The 20,113-nt window shown below is 41.3% G+C and overlaps 1 protein-coding gene and 1 long non-coding RNA gene across 5 annotated transcripts in view; one reads left to right on the top strand and one right to left on the bottom strand.

Moving 5' to 3' along the window:
* The window catches only part of DOCK11 (dedicator of cytokinesis 11), an 84,556-nt gene extending 68,239 nt beyond the window's left edge, over positions 1 to 16,317 (top strand). For all 4 annotated transcript variants that reach the window (XM_080365839.1, XM_080365837.1, XM_080365838.1 and 1 more), the window contains 11 exons: positions 386 to 601; positions 683 to 740; positions 2,225 to 2,331; positions 3,323 to 3,445; positions 4,326 to 4,439; positions 6,216 to 6,362; positions 7,398 to 7,608; positions 7,950 to 8,140; positions 8,801 to 8,901; positions 10,068 to 10,206; positions 12,810 to 16,317. In XM_080365839.1, coding sequence (XP_080221965.1) covers positions 386 to 601; positions 683 to 740; positions 2,225 to 2,331; positions 3,323 to 3,445; positions 4,326 to 4,439; positions 6,216 to 6,362; positions 7,398 to 7,608; positions 7,950 to 8,140; positions 8,801 to 8,901; positions 10,068 to 10,206; positions 12,810 to 12,932 — 1,530 coding nt within the window. In that variant the 3' untranslated portion in view covers positions 12,933 to 16,317. The remainder of the gene's footprint in view (positions 1 to 385; positions 602 to 682; positions 741 to 2,224; positions 2,332 to 3,322; positions 3,446 to 4,325; positions 4,440 to 6,215; positions 6,363 to 7,397; positions 7,609 to 7,949; positions 8,141 to 8,800; positions 8,902 to 10,067; positions 10,207 to 12,809) is intronic.
* Positions 16,318 to 16,901: 584 nt separating this feature from the next.
* Positions 16,902 to 19,197, bottom strand: LOC308053937. The gene is made up of 2 exons (XR_013923865.1): positions 19,092 to 19,197; positions 16,902 to 18,479 (listed from the first exon to the last, which is right to left on the bottom strand). It is a non-coding gene; the product is annotated as an uncharacterized lncRNA (long non-coding RNA).
* Between the last annotated feature and the right edge of the window lie 916 nt (positions 19,198 to 20,113).

The raw sequence follows: 20,113 nt of genomic DNA, 5'->3' as shown, positions 1-20,113 counted from the left end.
AGGCATGGTTTACAGTCCCGTCCCGGAACATTTGCATGCATGTAGCACTTCTGTCTCGCTCTCACACCAGCTCCTCAGGATGCCAGAGTACCTGCCTCACTAACACAGGAACTGCCAACTTGGCATCCTGGCATGAACAGGAGAGATTAGCCCTGTGCACACCCAGGCTGAAATGCCTCTAATTGCATACGAAATACTGCACACTGTGTGCAGTGTGGGTTCAGTAAGTAAAAGCTAATTAGTCTTATCTCTGTGTTCTCGGTGTTTTCAGATGGGCAACAAGTGGAATGTTGGCTGAAAGGCTAGCAGCAGCCTTTCTTTGCCAAAGCCTGGAACACCTGTTTTTTTCCTGTATTTGCTTCTAATCAGATTTTTTTTGTGTCAGGCAACTGCTTTTCCTTCTGAAGTCAAAGATTTGACAAAGAGAATCCGTACGGTGCTTATGGCTACGGCTCAAATGAAGGAACATGAAAAGGATCCAGAAATGTTGATAGATCTACAGTACAGTTTAGCCAAATCTTATGCAAGTACCCCAGAGCTCCGGAAAACTTGGCTGGACAGTATGGCAAAAATACATGTAAAAAATGGAGACTTTTCAGAGGTAATTCATGTAATTAAAAACATGGTGCACAACAAGACAGATGTACAGATGACATTTTAATTTCCCCTTTGTACTTTGCAGGCAGCCATGTGTTATGTTCATGTAGCAGCTCTCGTTGCAGAGTTTCTCCACAGGAAAAGTAAGTGTGTGCTGTTTGGGAGGTGCAGGGAAGACTATGCAGTGATGGGTTTGGGAGGGATCAAAGTCTTTTTAAAGACTAGTTTCTCTCAATATGGTAATTTTTTATTTTTTTTTTTACCAAAAAAACTTTACATTTTAGAAACAAGCTAAAAAGGAAAAAAAAAGTACAGTAGATAAAGCTAGAAGAAGATGAGCGCTTTTTTAAGAAAGGAATCCAATTGTTCATACACAGGCATTTACTAGGCTGGCCAGGTCTGCTCACACAGTCGTGTTGGCATGTTGCTGAGTGAAATAAGAACTGACACATCATGTCTTGGTTTAAATGCTCAGTTGTATTTTACATTAGGAAATGTGCTCACAGGGGAAGCCCATGTTAAAAACTGGCTGTCAATATGTTCATCAGAAGTATCACTGTAGACAGTACAGAAAACTATAGAATAAAGCAGTCAAAATTCAGTCAAAAAATGAGACTATAGCCTAACTATACAAATATGTAAAGAACAATCAGAAAAAAAGTGTTGTGGTTTGATGCAAAACAGAAAGGAAGGACAGACTTGTGTGTTTTCAAGTAACACCACTTCGCAGGTTTTATTTTAAATATCTGTTCCACAGTTGATATATTGACCCCATTTCTTGTTTCCATGTAAGGGAGTAATTGTTGAAATGGACACTTAACATTTCAGAAGGTTAAAGCTACGCATGAGCTGATCACATGCACTGCCTTGGCTGGAAAGGTCTCAAGTGCCTTGCTCAGGGGGGCTTGGAGTCCCCACAAATTCTCTACTTCATGTTGGCTAAGTGGGAAAAATCAGGACTTGTTTTTCTGATATGTATACACCTTTCACATGGCTGCAGAGGGGAGAGCATTAAAAGTTAGCAATTCTTTATTTGTACCCTGGAGGCTGCTTACCACAACCGGTGGTAAAGGAGAACAAACAAAAGAGGAACAAATCTAAAGGAATATCAAGTGAATACATTGAGTTATCTCCCTCACTGGTGCTCTTTACATATACATAGGCTGGAAAGGGTTCAGTACAGGCTGAACTACCCAAAGCTTTGGGGTACATAGCCCTGCTTTCTGCTAGGAGTGTACAGTCCTGTTCACTTACCACCCAGCTCTCCAGCATCCAGCAGCAGCTTGCTTCTTGTATCTTCTGTGTAAAGAGATACCCTTGTCCTTCTCTCCTGACTTTCGGTTGGTTGCAGCTGATTAGGTCGGTTAAAGATGACTTCCAGATAGCACACTGGGAAATGTGTTGTGCTTGGTGTTAGTTACATACTAGGAATGACTCCCACGGCAAATGGCTGGGGAGGTTCTGATGTGTTCAGTCTCGTGCAGATAATCAGTAGCAAAAATGGGGCTCAGGTCCACTGTTAGCTGTCAGGCTCAGTGCTATCAGCTAGACTGCTTCCCTGGCCATTAAAGCATGACACATTTGAGATATGTTATTCGACTAATCCATTTGCTTTTGTCTGCTACAGAACTTTTCCCCAGTGGATGCACTGCCTTCAGGAAAATTACTCCCAACATTGATGAAGAAGGTGCAATGAAAGAAGATGGTGGGATGATGGATGTACATTACAGTGAGGTGAGGTCCTGTAGTATAGACTACAGGATATCTGATAGCTGATTAGGATTTAAGTTTTAGAATTCGTTCGTGTGAGCTCTAACAAATTAGACTTGTGTGCCGGCATCTGTAAGGAAGACTGTTCCACGGTAATTTCCTGAGAGAAATCTGCATTGAAGGGTTTTCTGTATGCAATTCAGATAAGTAAAACTGGTGTAAGTTCTTGGTTCTTTTGAAAGGCTTTTCTAGCACTGAGAGTGAAAAAGCTGCACCGCAATCTTTGCCTGCCGTGTTATGCAAATGCTAATGCTGCCAGCACAGGGCAGCACAGCGTGGTATTTCCAAGGAGGGACAGAATGCAAGTCAACCCTGCCAAGTGAGAGGTCAGCTCAGGTTCCCCTTGAGTTAGAGCTGTGCTGCAGGACACTTCGTTAGCAGAACAATCCAGAAACCATAGCAGGGCACTGGGGAAGCGGGTAGATCCTCCCATGAGTCATGAAGTCTCACAATTCTGCCCCATCCCTGTACAACTGCATCGGGTGGCCCACGTGGCTGGGCAAGGTGGCCCTGCAGCCCAGCTGCCCGATTGCCCATTCATCAGGACTAGGCTTGAGGATCCTTAGCATCACATGCTACTGCTGTTGCACACGTGTTCCTTGGACATGTTTCTCAGGCATGCACTTCTGACTTGCAGTGCTGTCATCTCCATTCCCTCCCAGAGTTTTGGCATTGTCCTGAGGATGTGGCTAAATAACCAAGGCATACTTGCTGGCTATTTTGCTAATGATTTACTAAGAATGAATGAACTTTTGAAAAATAACTTGTCCTTTTTCCTTTGTTCTGCGACCCTCCCCAATTTAGAATGCCTTTGGAAAGGCTGGGAACACACAGGGTTTAAACTTATTTAACTGTGACTGCTTATACTGGGACCTATTAAAGTATCTGAAGTTAAAATTATTTTCTCTTCTAACTTTGAGTGTTATTAACAACACCTGTTTGGTCACTGTGATAGGAGGTCCTGGTGGAGCTGCTGGAGCAATGTGTAGATGGCCTGTGGAAAGCAGAGCGTTATGAAACAATTTCTGAAGTTTCCAAACTGATAATTCCTATTTATGAGAAGCGGCGTGAATTTGAGGTAGGTATTTTGAACTGGTTTGCATGTATCAGGCGATTTTCTAGATCGCTAAGAAAAAAACAGGAACTTTATTTTTGAAGTTACAAATTAATAAACTGGTGTCGGTGAAGCACAAACTGTGCTTCAGTGCTGGTCATTAGACAGATTGGTGAAAGCAGTGATCTGGAGGGTAATTATTAAAGCTAAAGACACGGAAGACTCATATTTAGTGAATAATTCCCACTTTCCTTCTGCTAAAATAAAGCTGTCATCATCCCATATATGCATCAAAGCCAGATTCTTTTTGAGACGTGAGGGTTTGAAGGGTTAAAAACAGAGGGAGAAGTGTTCAGAGGAAGGACTAGACCTGCAGGCAGTTCAGTGGCCAGTGGAGAGGAGGGAAGGAGGCTGTTACCAGCCCTCCACCATGCTCCTTCCCAGCACCTGCTGTGACCCCTGCTTTGGTGAGGCTCTTGCTCGACTGCTGAACAGTTGATCCCCTCCACATCAGGGCAGCATCCAACTACAGAATTGAAGCTAAGACAAGCCTTGATTTATTTTTTCATCTTAAAACTGTGTTTAATCAAAATAGAATTTCTGGGTAAAATACTGCAAGCTGCTTTACCCTTAAAGGCTCCGTCAGGGAACAGGCTGAAACAGCAGGCTCAGCCTTCTCTCCAAGGATAGTGGTGTTATTGCAGTCTGTGGTACCTTTCAGACCTGAAGCTAAGCACGTGCTTAAGACTGAGACTCTTTTTTCAAAGAAAATGGCATGGGTTCAACCTCTCCAGAAATTCAAGTTTGAATTCTCCAAAGGATTGTGTTCAGATACCTTTCAGTGTTAGCTAGAATTTCCTGCTTGCAAAATTCTGCTTTAATGATGTCAAGACTTGATTTCCAGAAACTTACTCAGCTGTACAGAACACTTCATGGAGCATATGCTAAGATATTGGAAGTAATGCACACAAGGAAGAGGCTTCTTGGAACCTTTTTCAGAGTGGCATTTTATGGACAAGTAAGTATATACCCTGGCTCACCAGCTACCCCTCACCAGGCATCCTGGCCCCTAAAGCTGCCGCAGTGTCAGACCTGAAGCTGAGAAGCCTGCTGGCTCCTCTGGTGCAGCCACTGGCACGTCTGCGTGAGCGTTGCAGCATTGCACCCTTGAGACGAGGGTCTGTGTCCCTCTCCAGGAGCACTTGATTTGTTATGAAGTTTGTTTCTGCTCACGGGCTTTTCATCAAACAACGCAGCAGTTAGGAAATGGCTTAATGGGTTCAGAAAACATGGTGGGTGGGGAGGGTAGGAATGTAATTATAGTTATCAAAAGTCACACAAACACAATTTAGCGTGTATGGTGTATAAACAGTAATAGTATATAACCATGGTATGTAAACAGTAGCAGTAACAGCCATTTTTGTCTACAGAATTGCTCTTCTCCCCTGGGAGAAGCTGGAGGCAAAATACGTATCAGTGTTGGTTGCGTACTTGTAGAGACAGGTAGGGGGTTTTGTTAGCTGAGGTAGCTGGAAAAATGGACAAGATCTGGGGCTCAGTCTCAAGAAGGAACATGATCTTACCGTATCCGATGCAGCCTTCTGAGCCTGAAAGCAGCCGTGTGTTTATTTTTTTTTCTCCAGCTATAGCAGTTAATCTAATAAAGTGTGTTACCCCTCATCTCCCTTGTGTCTCTGAACTATCAGCTTCTGCTTGTGGACCCATAAGCAAGGGGGAGATGCAGGATCCCTCTTTAGAAAATGCTATGTAAATTATATTAGCCCTGCCTTTCCTTGTTCCTTCCTTTAGAGGAGACAATGAATACCCCTGAAAACATCTTGAGTTTGTGCCTCTGAACACCATTGTCATTACAAGCACAACATATGGGAGCATTGACTTCTGTTGCAGCAAACATAGGTTTTATTTTTGTCCTCATCTTCAACTTTGGATATGTAAAAAGTAAATAAGATTAGCGATAGATAAAAGGAAAAAACTGCTAGCTTAGTTTTCTAGAAGCTGTAGAAATTACTGGATCAGCCCCTAAAATTAAGCTATGTAAAACTTCATCCTGACAACCAACACTTGATCCAGTTTTGCACTTTAAAGCTTAGCCGGCTTTATACGCCAGCTACGCAGAGATATTTTTGACACTTTATCACAACTTCTGACTGGAACAGCTCACCAAAGCATGAAGCTTTCATGCTGTTTCCATTACAGGGAGGACTGGTGATGCAGGCACGACCTTTAATGCAGTTTTGTCTCTTTGCAGCAAATACACCAAATCCCACTTCCCAGAAAACAAGAGGATCAAAACACAGGAAACCCATTTCTTTATTTACTGCTTGAAGTCCCTTGCAGCCTACACAAAATCCTTCTTTTCAGACTGTTCATGTGGCTCTGCTATCAGGGCTTCCTCGACTTATCTTTCTGCTCCTCCTCTATGCCTTATGTTTTTTGTGGATTTTCTCCACTTGCCTCTTTCCAGCCTTCCAAAAAGCCAGCTTCTGGCCAAACCCATCTTCCACATTGTTTAGATTTCTCCCTGTCACGCGCAAGCCTCTGTGTTCAGCAATGACACGTTTGTGTTGGTTGAGGAATTTGACGATTTTTTTTCACATGGTTTTTAAAGAAACCCATTAAAACAGGCCACGTTCAGTGAGCCATAACTGTCTAAACCTTCTTGACTTTCTGAAATGTTAGTAGATGCTTGCTTTCAAAGTGGAAAATCAAAAATCAAGTTTTCCAAGCAAAGAAACCCAGCCATTCCTCGATACTCATTTGTGATTAATTTTAGACGTTCTTTGAAGAAGAAGATGGGAAGGAATACATCTATAAGGAACCCAAGCTGACAGGCCTCTCGGAGATTTCCTTCAGACTTCTGAAACTTTATGGAGAAAAATTTGGGTCAGAGACTGTAAAGATTATCCAGGATTCTAACAAGGTAAACTGCACGAACAAGCTAACAAAGTGCTATTGGCAGTGAACATCAAGGCCACATACTCGAGGTGCGCTGATGAGCGTGACAAAAATGCCACTTGTATCCTAACACTGGTCAGGGACTGGGGCTGCGCTGCTCTAAGCACTGTGCAAATGGAGCACAGAAGGATGAGCGTTGCTCTGTGGAGCTGGAGATGGGAGACCACAGAGCATCCCTTACTTCTGCCGGTAGGAAAGGAGGAGTGAGCCTTCTCTCCCACCCTCTTCCACAAAGTACCTTGCTTCCAATTGTGCCTCGCGGCCTCATGCTCCTGTGGGGACGTGTTGCACAGCTTGACAAGTTTTGGTGCTGATCTGGCTCCAGGTGGAAATGAATAAATTGGGAAATATGAATGGAAAATTGCAGTCCACATCCCACTGAGCCCTCTTGTTGGGAGGCGTTTAAGAGCCAGCACAGAGGAGCAGGTGATGGGAAGCAGAGTTACTGTTGCTTTGAACACTGCAAGTCTAAATCTTGTGGGGCCCTGTAGCTCCTTCCTTTTCCTATGGAATAACCATTGTTGCTCCCTGCAAGGGCTGTTCACACCCTGAAGTTGCAACCATGGGTATGTCTGGGTTACCAAGGACAGTGCTGGTGATCCCAAAGCTTGCTTTGTGCAAGCCTGCAGGTTTGTATGCTGCAGCACAGCACTGTGTGAGCTCATGGCCTGGGAGCAACACGGGCGTATTAGAAGGACTGAGTGGCTAAGGCGTGTGCTGCGTGATGGGTAAGGCAGTATGGCTCCCTGTTCCAGATGCAGCTTGTTTGGCATCTGATGATATTTCTTGTGCCACACCTCCTTGTCTTGTGTATCTGCTAGCGATGGTCTAGACATCAAGGTGAGGTCAAAGGGAGTGTTTGGTGTGTCATTCCCCTGCGTGCAGTGGGGCTGGGGCAGCAGGGAATCCGTTTAAATCAGATCTGAGTGGGTAAACTAACCATTTCTAAGTTAAGTTGTTAACCTTTGTTCTTCTAGTGAGTAACCACCTTATTTCACAGGTCAACATTAAAGACCTTGATCCTAAGTATGCTCATATTCAAGTGACTTATGTGAAGCCCTATTTTGAAGACAAAGAAATCTCCGAAAGAAAGACTGAATTTGAAAGAAATCATAATATCAATAGATTTGTATTTGAAACTCCTTATACTTTATCTGGAAAAAAGCATGGAAGTGTGGAAGAACAATGTAAAAAAAGGACCATTCTAACTAGTAAGTACAAGCATATGAACATGACAGTGTGTATCAGCAACTATCTTTAGACTGTTTTTGCTCATGAGAATATCCCAAGTCAGAGTCAGAAATTCTCTCAGCCACATAAACAGAATCACGATACAATATTCTGGTTGGGAGGGGGAATTTACCTTCTATTTCTGTTTGCAGGTTTTTACAAATTAATAAATTGTGCTGGTAAATTACAGCCTTGTCCAGGTTTTCACACACACTGAGTAAAACCCTGAGGGCAAGGATCTGCTGGTATATGTTCTATGAAGAGTACTTCTATTTGTTGCATGACTTTTCAAGCTATAAAATCCCTTTGCTGTTTCTGCTAGCTTTGAACTCCTTTCCGTACGTAAAGAAGAGAATTCCAGTCAATTATGAACATCAGGTTAATTTAAAACCAATTGACGTTGCTACCGATGAAATAAAAGACAAGACAGCAGAGCTGCAGAAACTCTGCTCTGCTGGTGATGTTGACATGATCCAGCTGCAGCTCAAATTGCAAGGCTGTGTTTCCGTGCAGGTAAGGCTCAATGTCTGTTCAGAATTATGTTTATATACCCATCTCAGAGTGAGTCATCTTTTTGCAACGCAACACATTTGCTTTCCAGAAATCATTAACTACCTCATTTGCAGCGCTGCAACCATCAACCTGCCAGCGCAGCTTTCCCTGCCGCGTATAGCGGGACATTAGCAGATGGGTCATGGTAGTAAGCAATTTGTCCAGCGGTGTTTACAGTGTCAAGTCCAAGGGTAATTGCACATTAGCTGGCCACGGGTGAATGCTGAAATAATCTGCAAGAGTTAAGTATGTACTGCAAATATCAGGCCCAAATAGCCTTTCTGTAACCCTGACTTTTCAAGCTGGATAAATGACCTTAAGACTCAGACCACACTGCTTTTCCAAATGCAAATAAGAGAAAGGTATGAGGAAACAGATTGCATCTCTCTTTTTGTCTCCATTTATCTTTTAATCTTACAAAACCTAGATAGAAAAACTGATAACTTTTGAAACTTCAGGTGCCTCCGGTGATGTTAGTAATGCAGAGTTGGTGGCATTCAAATGATATGCTAATGCTGGTTCTGTTTTGTTGTTGTTTTTTTTTAATTGTTACTCCCTTCACAACTGCCCTTAGCCACTCAACAAAAGTTCTAGCATAATTTCTTATTTCTTTGGTTCCAGGTTAATGCTGGTCCCTTGGCCTATGCCAGAGCTTTCCTAAGTGACAGCCAGTCCAGCAAATATCCTACTAAGAAGGTGAATGAGTTAAAAGAAATGTTCAGGTAGGATTTCTAATATAATAAAAACTAGTCAGCCAGCTGGAACATAGTACCTGCTTTACTTATATTTTTGTCTGTCTCCAAAATCAGCAAATGCTGAATGCTTAGATGTGCCTTATGAAGATCCAGGTCTCACAGCGTTGTGGGTGCTCAGACATATGAAAAAAAGTAATGTAACTATATACATCAAGAGTTTCCAAGCTCAGGGCTGTGATCTCCATGGGGAGATTTTCTCATTCCGGTCCCTTAAGGGTATGTTTTAGCTCCCACTTGAAAGTGTCCCCCCAAGATATAATCAGGTAGCTCCTGCTTCACCTCAGGATGATGAGCCTTTGGCACACTATTTTCTGAACTTCCCCGTGACTCCCGTTTTGCCCATTGGTCACTGTATGGAGAAAGCAGCATTTGGGCCAATCCTATTTTCCTTCACTGTACTGAGTAACCTAGCAAACCATGGAACAAATACAGGAAGAAGCCCTGCAAACATGCCACATGTGGATGCAGAGCAGAGGGAAGGCGGTTTTACTTTCCAGCCTTGCAGTGCAGCCAGAAGGGCAAGCACTATCTCTATGTATGCAAAAAATCCCAGAAAATCCCAGTCATGCTTGTATTTTCATTGGAATCTATTAAAAAAAAAAAAAAAGTTACAGTAACCAAGAAAAGAATATTACAGCCCCCATGACCTAAATTTCTTTCTGGAGGATTTATCTGCTGTTAGCAACTTAACCTCTCAAGCACACATGGTACAACACATACATCCAAGTCTGTCAAGCCCTGTACAATTCATTTCCCCTCTGTGCCTGACCACGGCATCCCTTGGGCTTGTGACCCGATGTGCAGCTGGTTGGGCTTACCTGGGACCAGCAAGCTGTGTGTGGTCCTACAGGCAGGGGTGAAGCTGTGAGACCATGGTGTTGCACCGCGGGTGCATGTGTCCCATCTGCTGAGGATCCAGGCTGGAAAAAGCTCCAGCAGAAAGCCCAATACCTGTGCTGGAATCCCTTCCCATTCCCTGATCCGCTGTGCCAGGGATGCTCCTAGAATGTGACTTGTCCCAAATGCTGGAGAAAAGGTGGGGGGGAAATAAGATTTGCCTGTCTGGTTGGTTGCTTGCTTCGGTGGAAAACTGGGCTATTGTGATGCCCAAAGTTCATTCCTTTCCTCCCCAGGAAGTTCATACAAGCCTGTGGAATTGCTCTGGAGCTCAACGAGCGGCTCATTAAGGAGGATCAAGTGGAGTACCATGAGGGGCTAAAATCAAACTTTCGGGATATGGTGAAAGAGCTTTCTGACATCATCCACGAACAGGCACGTACTGCATGTCAGGAGCCCGCAGAGGTGGTTCTCTGCTTGAAAACTAGCTAATGCTGAAAACTGACTGCAAACTAATTGAAAACTCGATCGCTCTTCATGTTGTTTAGCTAAATATAAAAAGGGCGAGTAACGGGATGTGGAAAGTAAATGATACACTTGGTGGATTCCTAAAACCAGTTTCTGTTGACTGAAAGCCTCAGCCTGGTGTTGATATACAGTGTACATCAGGGTGGAGTCTTTACTGACACATACTGTTAGTCTCCTCACTGCTGTGGTCATCGGAGATCCTTTGCTGGGTTTTACCTCATGTTTTCTACATTGTAATAATCTGTGATAAGTCACAAGTCAAGATTCTCTGGCAAAATTTCCATTTCCTCAATTATATCCAACTTAAGTTCCTTTTATTATTTTTTTTCTCCCATTAGAGGATGTTTTCTTTTAATTTTGGCCAAATGCCAACATGCTATTTATGCGCACTGTTAAAATATTCGTGCTAATTTATCTGACCTATGTTTTAATGTTTTCTTGGATCATTTTAGGAAAATGTATTTAAATAGTAGCATCAGAGAGGTGAGAGAATCAAAGAACAGTTGCGCTTCTACCTCGTGTCATGCTGTGAAATTAGATGAAAACTGGCTTACTGAAGTAGTCTCCATACCTGTGCTCTTTAATTTTGTCTTCATAATGACAAAAGAAAGCTCGTTGTAAATCTGTAGTATCAAGCACATAAAATGAACGGTACAGGCTGCATTGTGATTCATAGTACTTGAAGTTTAGAAGAATGGTTTTGGAATCTCCCAGTTACTCAACACACAGTCCATGTGTGACTGTTAGCTAAAAATGCAGCATTTTAAGTCTCTAAAAAATATATAGGCAAATTCCACAGTAAGTTGAACAGTTGTTCAAAATAATGCAAAAACATGCAAGTGACAAAGCACTACCACTGCACCAGGCTGCTGTTTGTAAGTTAGGTTTATTTTCAATAAAATAATGCTTACGGCAATCAGTCTTGTTATGGAAGAGTGCAATATCATTTCAGGTGAACAGTCTCATGAAGGGGCTGAATTTTGTTGTAGGAGTGTAAGGGAGGATCCATTTGAGAATAAGTGACTGCTGCATCCCCTTGCTTTTGTTAGATGTCCCTGCTATTCTGCTCATGACCACCATTTTCTTAGTGTGTAAACTACTAATTTTGCACATTTGGCTCACTCATTTTTTCACGTACATTACCTACCATGGATACTCACTGCTGAACTTTGCTCAGAGATACTCGTTCATAGGACTTGCCACCTGCTTACTCTAAGCTGTTTGCAAGTAAACCTTTCCAAGACATTTAATTTGCATGCAGGTGCTGGAACTTCTGTGGTTTCTGAATTCTGCAATAGTCAAATCAAAAGCAAATCACTCTGTTCTGCACCGTCGCAGTACAATAGTTAAGATTATCTTAGAACATATAAGTATTGTTAAAGCACGCTCCCTATTATCTTGATAGATTTACAAACCCAATGTCATATTGATTTTGGTTAACGGGCAAAATATTACAGCAACTGGAATGTCAAAGTGGAGGGCTCACTGTGAAGGACATACTTTTCACTTTCTTCTTCTATTAGACCAAAAGGCAGCTTAAAAGATGATGTTTACAAGCACTGTTCTTTATGGCTGTGCAACATGATGTAGAAAACCACTGACTTGAACTTTACATTGCTATCAAGTGACTTAAGTATCTAACAAATTAGACTTAATAGAACATGTTTTCCTCTTCTGCAAAATTACTCGATTAAACATTAAAAGTATATTACTTTAATTTAGGGCTCTTGTTGCAAACAAAATATGCTTTTCTAAATATTGTCAGCTCCCTGGAACAACACAGGCAGTGCACTTGGTTTGAGATGGCAGGGCAGACGGGTCACTCACTGGGTCAGCCTGTGACCTATCTACACATCTTTCAAGTTAGGGAAATGTAAACACAAAAAATTGATAAACTGCAGCTGAACAAGTACAGGAAGCCTCCGAGAGTGGCAGAAAGCTGGATGTCCAGAAACTGTTTATGGTGGCCACTGATCTCAGTTTCACTAACGTAAATTCAGGCTAACTAACTTGTTGACTGGTGAACCTCAGGGTGAAGAACAAATAACGGTCAGCTCTAGAGGAGCTCTACCAATCTAGTTAGATCCTGTGCTGTAAGACTGTCCTTCAGGCCAAAAAATACAAAGTCTTGTCACGTGGCACGGATGTAGTGAGCGTCTACTCTATTTAGCTGCATGTTTTCCCCCTGTTTACCGAAAAAAAAAAAAAAAGAAAAAAAAAATTAGAATTTTGTTCTGCTAAGATCTAATAAAAAATTACTGCACAGAGAATTGTTTCTTTCCTATACTGGATAGCTGTAACTAAAAATGATCCGGTAATACACAGAACAGTGCCTATATGAATGCTAAGAAATTGCTAAATTACTCTTCTTTCTCATTTCTTTGTTATGCTGCCTTTGCGAAACAGCTTTGAAGACAAGGTTGGATATCTTTTTTGCGTACCTTTTTAAACCACATGATTATAATAATGAACTGAAACTTTTACTGAATTTGTGATTATTTTTTGTCTAGATCTACCACGAAGATACAATGCACTCACCATGGATGCATGACTCCCTACACGTCTTCTGTGCGATCAGCGGAACATCTGGTGATGAAAGTTACTGTTCACTCAGACCCACTGCTGAAATATAAACATATCAGTCGTATTTTACAGACCTTTCTCAGGAATACTTGGAACTGTACAAAGGATGTTTTAAAAAATCCATTATGAGCAAAGATTCAATTTCTTTTTTCCCCAAAAAAAGTTGCCATGCTTTCAAACAGGGTGCTTGCTTATTTTGCAGAGCAACATTGAAAGTGCCTGGACGTTGCACCACTGTGCTTGTTTTCTACAATTTTTTTTAAGCTAAATGTATAACAGGACGTGGGGAGGCAGTTATCTAAATATGTATTGAATTGCTGAACTATGAATTGAAAGGATAACAGTACTATGTAAAGTTGTACAATGCAATATAATAAAATGTAAAACTACTTTGTAAATAGAAGGAGCATAGAGTATATAGAAGTTAGCATTATGTCATATTTGCTGCTAAAAGCTTTGTTGGAGAGGGAACATGAAAGAGAGATTTCAGTCATTAGTAAGAGACCTTCCTCTTCTAAAAAGTGACTTGGGATGCAGATGCCCCTGTTGCTCTCAGACCATGGAAGTAAGCTTGCCCTAGTCTGGAATAACTACAGCCGAAGTCAGAAATGGGGATTTTCATACATCCTCTGAGCAGATGATTCTCAAGTAACCTCCTTGAGAGCTGAGCCAACTGAGGCTGATCTCAGTTTTTGCTAACCTTTCACAGCTGCAGGAGGATAAATTGTACCCACTGAGGACCACCGGACAGATTTGTTATTCGATGTGAGTTTTTCCATTTACCGCTCCTGGTCTCACACAAATGCAGACTCTGAGGACATCTTAAACTGAGCTGGCAATTACAAAGTGCTTTAACACCTTTCAGAAAAATTTTGATGATCTGTGAGATGGGCTTTAAAAAAAACAATGCAGCACATCAAAATAACTCATACAAAATTGAGGGGAGGGTTTAACATCGTATGACATGCGTGTTCCCTCCAGTTAAACAGATCTGTTTTCTGAAAGCCCGTCATTTTTGTTTGACAAGTGGTTGGAGAAAATGTCTTTTCCAGAATTCTTTTACTCCTTCTTCCCCTCCCCAAAGCTTTAGTACATTGCTTCTTATTCATACAACACTTTTAGATGCAGGAAGAAGAAAACAGATCAGTAATTCTTTTGTCCAGCAACATTTTTAACATCCATGTTTTTCAGAATCCCATCAATTGTAAATACGGTTCCAGTAGTTCATATGGGAAGGGTGGGGGTTTTTAAGGCTATGTAGCAAAATGCCATAATAAGCAGACTCCAGCTGAGTATTTAGCTTGGCTATAGTGTCTATAAAATGTTGAGCTTCTAATTTCTGTAACAAAAATTATCTTCAAATAGTAACTGGACCACATTTCAAAATGTTTATTATGCATGATTCTAAAAATACCTAAAATTAATTGTCTCCTGAGAAAATACTTTTGTGATCCATAAAGTCACCCGTTAGCTGCTGCAGGCAAAATACAGATGTGCCTATGTTACAAACAGACCACATTTCTGCTTGTATGTGCTTTTATGCCAGGCAGGCTCTAAATTTAGCTTAACAGAAAGAGGAAGAGAGACTGGTATATTTAAATATGGTTACTACTTTATCGATTTTTCATCTTTCAACGAATAGTATTTAAAGGCAGATAGTGAGAGTTTTCCAAATTACTTTGTTAAAAGGTGATGAAGCTGTTGAATAGTGGATACATTACAAGATTTTTTTGGAGCTAGTTGAACTCTAAACATCAATACTAAAGGCATATATTGAATACCGGCAGCAATGATGAGATGTGGGCATCGAAAAGCTCTTGCACTGTAGCTGTTTTAAATCCTGCAGCTAACCTAATAGTTTTCCTGGAATTGCAGTGAAATTCTTATTCGTGTTTTTTGATGTCTTTAATGTTCTGAAATAACGTTGTTAGTTGTATTTTCAATTCCTGTTCCTTTTTTTTACTGGAATTCCAGTGCATTTCTTACATCTTCAGATTACTTTAATGGTCCAAGATGAATTTTTGTCTGAACTTTTCAGTTTATTGGTGGTATTGGAGTTGTCCTGTCTTTTTACTTCAATATACTGGAAAGCCATCTCGGTAATTAAGCCAAAAAGTAAGTCCCATTAGAATATATACAGTCGGTACAGTTCAGAATACATGCTTATATGCAGTTTTGATGAACAGCAAAAATGATCATGCCCTAAGTATTTGCCTTCTGTCCTGCAGGTAAATAATTTGACTGGATATTTAACAGAAAAATCTCAAAGGAAAATTTTTCCTTTGTAGGTGGGTTATAAAATGACTGGTAACAAATCAGGTTAGTTTTTCTTTACATTTTCACCAATCTAGAAATGATAGGGAGCAGTCATTAGATATTTTGCAGCTGAATCTGGATGATGATGCCAAGAAGGTGTACGCGTTTTCTCTACCTATTCTTTTCCTATGTAATTTTAAACATAATTTTCCTACATAAGTTTAAAGAAATTCTCCAGATTTTTTCTCATGTCTGACTGAAATAGCTTAATTCACAGATATATCTGGGGACTATACTACATACGTGCCTCTTTTATGTAGCCGGTACTCACACTGGGTGCTTCCTATTTGCTGCCTTTTTTTGAAGAATATAAACGTTTATTGTTCGTTACACTTTGGGTTTTCTTATACTGCCTAAGGAATGGCAGGAGGGTTTTGGTCTATAAAAATCAATAGACATATTTCAAATTACAGCATGGCATGCACCCTTTTATATATCAACATACCTACACATACATATTTTCTATGTACACCTCTAGTTACTTTTGCTGCAAAACTGCTGTATAACAAATCAAGTCTTCAGAAGGGATGCACTGGTGATTTTGCATTAAAGGATTAAAAATAGGATAAAGTATCTGTCCATGAGGATTAAAAGCACTTGGCTACTTAACAGAGGACTGTTTTGGATAATGGTATGTGTTGGAGCCAGGTTGTTCGCAAATAGGACATATAAAGCAACACAGGGTCTGCCAGCACTTTATGTACAAGAACATGCTTCTAGTGACTTATACACTTAGAAGGAGTAAGCAAAGTATAAACATTTACTCCCTTTGGCTCACTGCTTTTCTCTCTGCGGAGGGATTAGAAAGTAGTATTTTAAGACCAGTAACTTCAGCAGTACATTTCTTTCCCCCAAAAAATCTGGAATGCAGAATTTAGTGCAGCCAAGGACATATTTCTACATACTTCTCAATGTCCTAAATTTTTTCTGGTAACAGAAATTTTTGTGAGATAAGCCAACAAATGGAAGAGCATGGATGTGAGAATACCTGTAATGTGTTTATTTTGTTCCAGAAACCTTTTGAACATATGCCATATGGTATTTTGATATAGAATAAGAGTTTATGTAAACATAACACCTTTTGTGTCAAAGTAGATAAAGTATGTTTGTTTCCCCTTCCCCTGTTTCCCTTGTATCTATACAAGATAGAGTCCCGTGGACTTCACAGCAGGCTTCAGAATAACCCTACAATTTGACGTAACACAGCCCGAAAGAACTGGAGGAACATCTAAGTGGAAGTCACGGGCTCAAAAGTCTCATACAAGTTAAACCACATCTTACTGAATTTACCTATTTGAGGAGAGCAGCATGTGTTCATTCCATGTTCACTGAGCTAATTAGTTCTTCTAATTAAACGAGTTCTTACTGGATCGAGGAATATTCTGTACAGCTAACTATTACGCAACCACCAACTGTAGTACTTTAAGTAATATGCTTGTGTCAAGCAATGGTGAACCAGTTATGATATACACATAATATTTCAGCTGTTCTGGATGTAATTGACTCTCTTTTCATGTAAATTTAACACCTGCTACTATGTGTTCATAACAGAAGTGCTTTTATCATGCATGTTGTATATATGTGTGTTGTACAAGCCCTGTTTAACCTAAGTGTGACAACAGAACGGTACATCGTGTTCGTCTCAGTTGTGAATTGATGTACCGGTGACACCAATATGCAACACTGGTCCAGAGCTTTCTGAGACCATCAATCCTCTATTGCTCTTTTTTTTCTTGTTCTCTTTTTTTTTTTTTTTTTTTTTGAAGAATCAATAGTTCTGACAAAGGCCAGGGCAACATCACATTTCGGTCAATCCAGATAAAACAGAGTTTATTCCAGGTCAAAATAAATGAGTACAAACCCAGGAAAAATAAGTGTTGCAATAAACATGTTTTGCTCAGGGGTTTTCTTCCCTTTACAGAACAGGATGAGTGATCTGAAGCTAATACCGGTGTAAGATACATGGGACTGAAACGTAGTCAAATGAGCTATCACATATGCTGCCTCTAAAGAAGGTTGCTGTAATAAATCTTCAGATACACCAAATGAAACTGTTAACACTATTCAGCGGCAAATAGCTGTTGATTCAGAAATCCTGAAGGGGCACAAATAAATACCGTGCATCCAGCTCGGAGGATCCCAAAACCACAATTCACCGGGAAGCCTGAGATGGACATAGAAATGCATACAAAATTATGTATAGAAATAAGGTGTGAGTCACTAGTAAGGAAATGTCCCAGCATATCACCCTGCTTTCCTAAAGAACATTCAGTAAGTTTGTGATCAGGTTTTTTGCTCTGTTTTGTAGTTCCAATTTTAAAACCCAGACTTTTGCTTTTGGGGAATGTATTTGTTATCGCTCATGTCCAACTAACTAAAGGGCTAGTACACGAATATGTGCCGAGCCTAGGCAGTTGTACCGGCTATTACACTGTGTAATGGAAGTCAGGTGTAACTACGGTTATCTACCTCACGTTATCTACCTCACCAACAGGTAAAAGGACAAACTGCTTTTGCTACCACTGTCTTCTGCTGCCAAGGCTTCCTGGACAGGACTCCTGCAACTCTTGGCCAAACAGCTGTAGAACCAGGTTCATGCCCTGCCTCTCTCGATGAGTGAAGGAGTCACTCCTTGCCAAGTAAATAGATGAATTAAACAGACCTCGGTATTCAGGGAACTGTGAGCAGAGAAGTTGATGCATGGACTTGCAACAGCAATTGATCAGAGAGGGATGCACATTTTGCACAAGGAAAAATGGATTCCGCATCTACCCAAAAGTGCTTTTTCAAAGGACACAGGTTGTATTCCGCATAATTTCTGGTTTCCGGTGGTGCCTGGGCAGTGGCTCAGAGAGAACTGGCAGGGTTCATGGCCGTTTTGAACACACATATCACAAAACTCGAGATGTTCCCCAAAGAACACTGAGGTTGAAAAGGGAGAGGCCCCGTGAGTCAGACCGGGTTTTTTCAGCTCACAATTTCGGACTTTTGTGTCTCAGATCCAGCTGTATTCTAATTGAGCCCTTTTTTTTTTTTTAACTGACCCCAGCTGTCTTCTGAAGAGCCTATAATTATGTCTGTTGGGACTTAAAGTATTGACAGAAGCTGCTGCAAATTCAGACATTAAAAAGGAGGAATCTCACCACTGGTGTGGAGCAGTGGATGACTCTTCTGCTCCCAGAAGGGACTATTCCCCACAGCTCTGTGCTGCTAATTACCGCTGCTTCGTGTTGGGCCTAGTAATCATGCAGCCACCCCATGCATCAGCATCATTTGTCAATCTGTATCAGGGAACATGTACAGAAAATAATTGTCAGTTGGTTGGTTGGGTTTTTTTAATGCATCAGCAAAGTTGCTGCACAGCCCCACCATCGCTAGCTTTGGTTGCGTGGGTGGAAACAGCAGGACCACATGGCTGAGGGCAGATCACCAGTGTGATCGTAAATCAGTTTATATCAAGCATGAAGCCATAGCCCAAATGCTTTTTAAAGATACCTCAGGGGTGTCTGTATGAGTTGCAGTCACCGCAGCACAGGCATGTTGTCTAACAAGAACATGGGATTTGCAAAAGAAAGATGCAGGATGACTCCATGAAATTAAAAAATGGGAAGTCTCAGGTAGGTGGCATGGATCAAAAGCTTTGGCAGGAGTTCTGTTTGCCACGCACTGGGATGGGAATGTGACAAGCTGAGCACTCAAGGAGGAGGGAGAGAGCCAGGGAAAAACATTACAGCTGCCTCCGACGATGGGCGGGCAGCCAAAAGTGTGTGAACTATTGGATGTGTGCTTGGCAGCGGCTCTCCCAGGAAAAGGAGTGGACAAAGCAGAAAGAAGGAAGGAAAGAAAGAAAACGTTAAGCAAGGAAACCATGAGGAAGAGGGAGATCGCTGTACCTTGGATCAGCTCTACTCTACAAACGTCATCACTAGCAGGCATACTCCGTGTTGCCTGTAGGTAGTCGCACAGCCTGATCAGTCACACAGCTTGAATGATCCATGTCCTGGAACTTTAAGCCACAATTTTTATTTGAATATGATTGCAGGCCTTTGGGCACTTTCTAACGGAAACTAAGGAATTCGCTAAATCCTCTTCTTTTCCCAGAAATATAAAACCAAACAGGCAGAAAAGCAAAGAAAAAAGCAAACAACAAAAAACCACCCAAAAAAACATTAATACAGGATATTCCCCGCCTTATCATAAAAAAATCCACTTCCCTTTTTCTAAAATGAGTGTCTAAAAAGCAGATGAACTCTTGCAAAACTCCTTGAAGAGCTGAGTAAATGCTGAAACATTGTCTTGGCTTAGGAATAAATAATTTTCACTAATGTGTTTTGATTTGCCTTGAAGCTTAGCCAAAGTTTCCTCTCTGTTAGATCTGTACCCTATTTATAATAGCTGTATTCGGGTGGCAACTAGCAGCAAGCTTGCTAGCTCCCACGAAAATCTAGTTTAGAAGGAAAAAACCTTATCCCAAATGTTTTCTTATCCTGAAAACGTATCAAAATATCACTTGCTTCGTATTTCAGCTTCTGTGAAAATGCGGGAAAACTGCTTGCCACGTCACACCCGTAGAAATGACAGCAAGTGGCCAAATCACGTTTGGAAGGCGCCCAAGCAGAGGGCGTTTGGGGAAGTTTGTAGAAAGAACAATCTGTAGTAGTGGCTCAGAAAATGAACAGTGCGCATTTTTTTGTACAGATGAGAACTGTAGAAATGACCTGAATTTGCAGGAGGGATTTTGCAAACAGGGGTCCTGCCAGGGGCGGGGGTCGGACAACCAGCTTCAGCACCAGGGGAACTGGTCGGGGCTGTGCCACCATCGCTGCTGTCCCACTGGGAGTGTAGGGATGTCATGGGCACGTCCCGATGACCACAGAGGCTGCGTGTAGATCAGGCTGTAAAAGGAAAATGTTGA

Source organism: Falco punctatus (genome assembly GCF_963210335.1).
Source record: "Falco punctatus genome assembly, chromosome: 15".
Taxonomy (NCBI): Eukaryota; Metazoa; Chordata; class Aves; order Falconiformes; family Falconidae; genus Falco; species Falco punctatus.
This window is presented reverse-complemented; position numbering and strand designations above follow the sequence as displayed.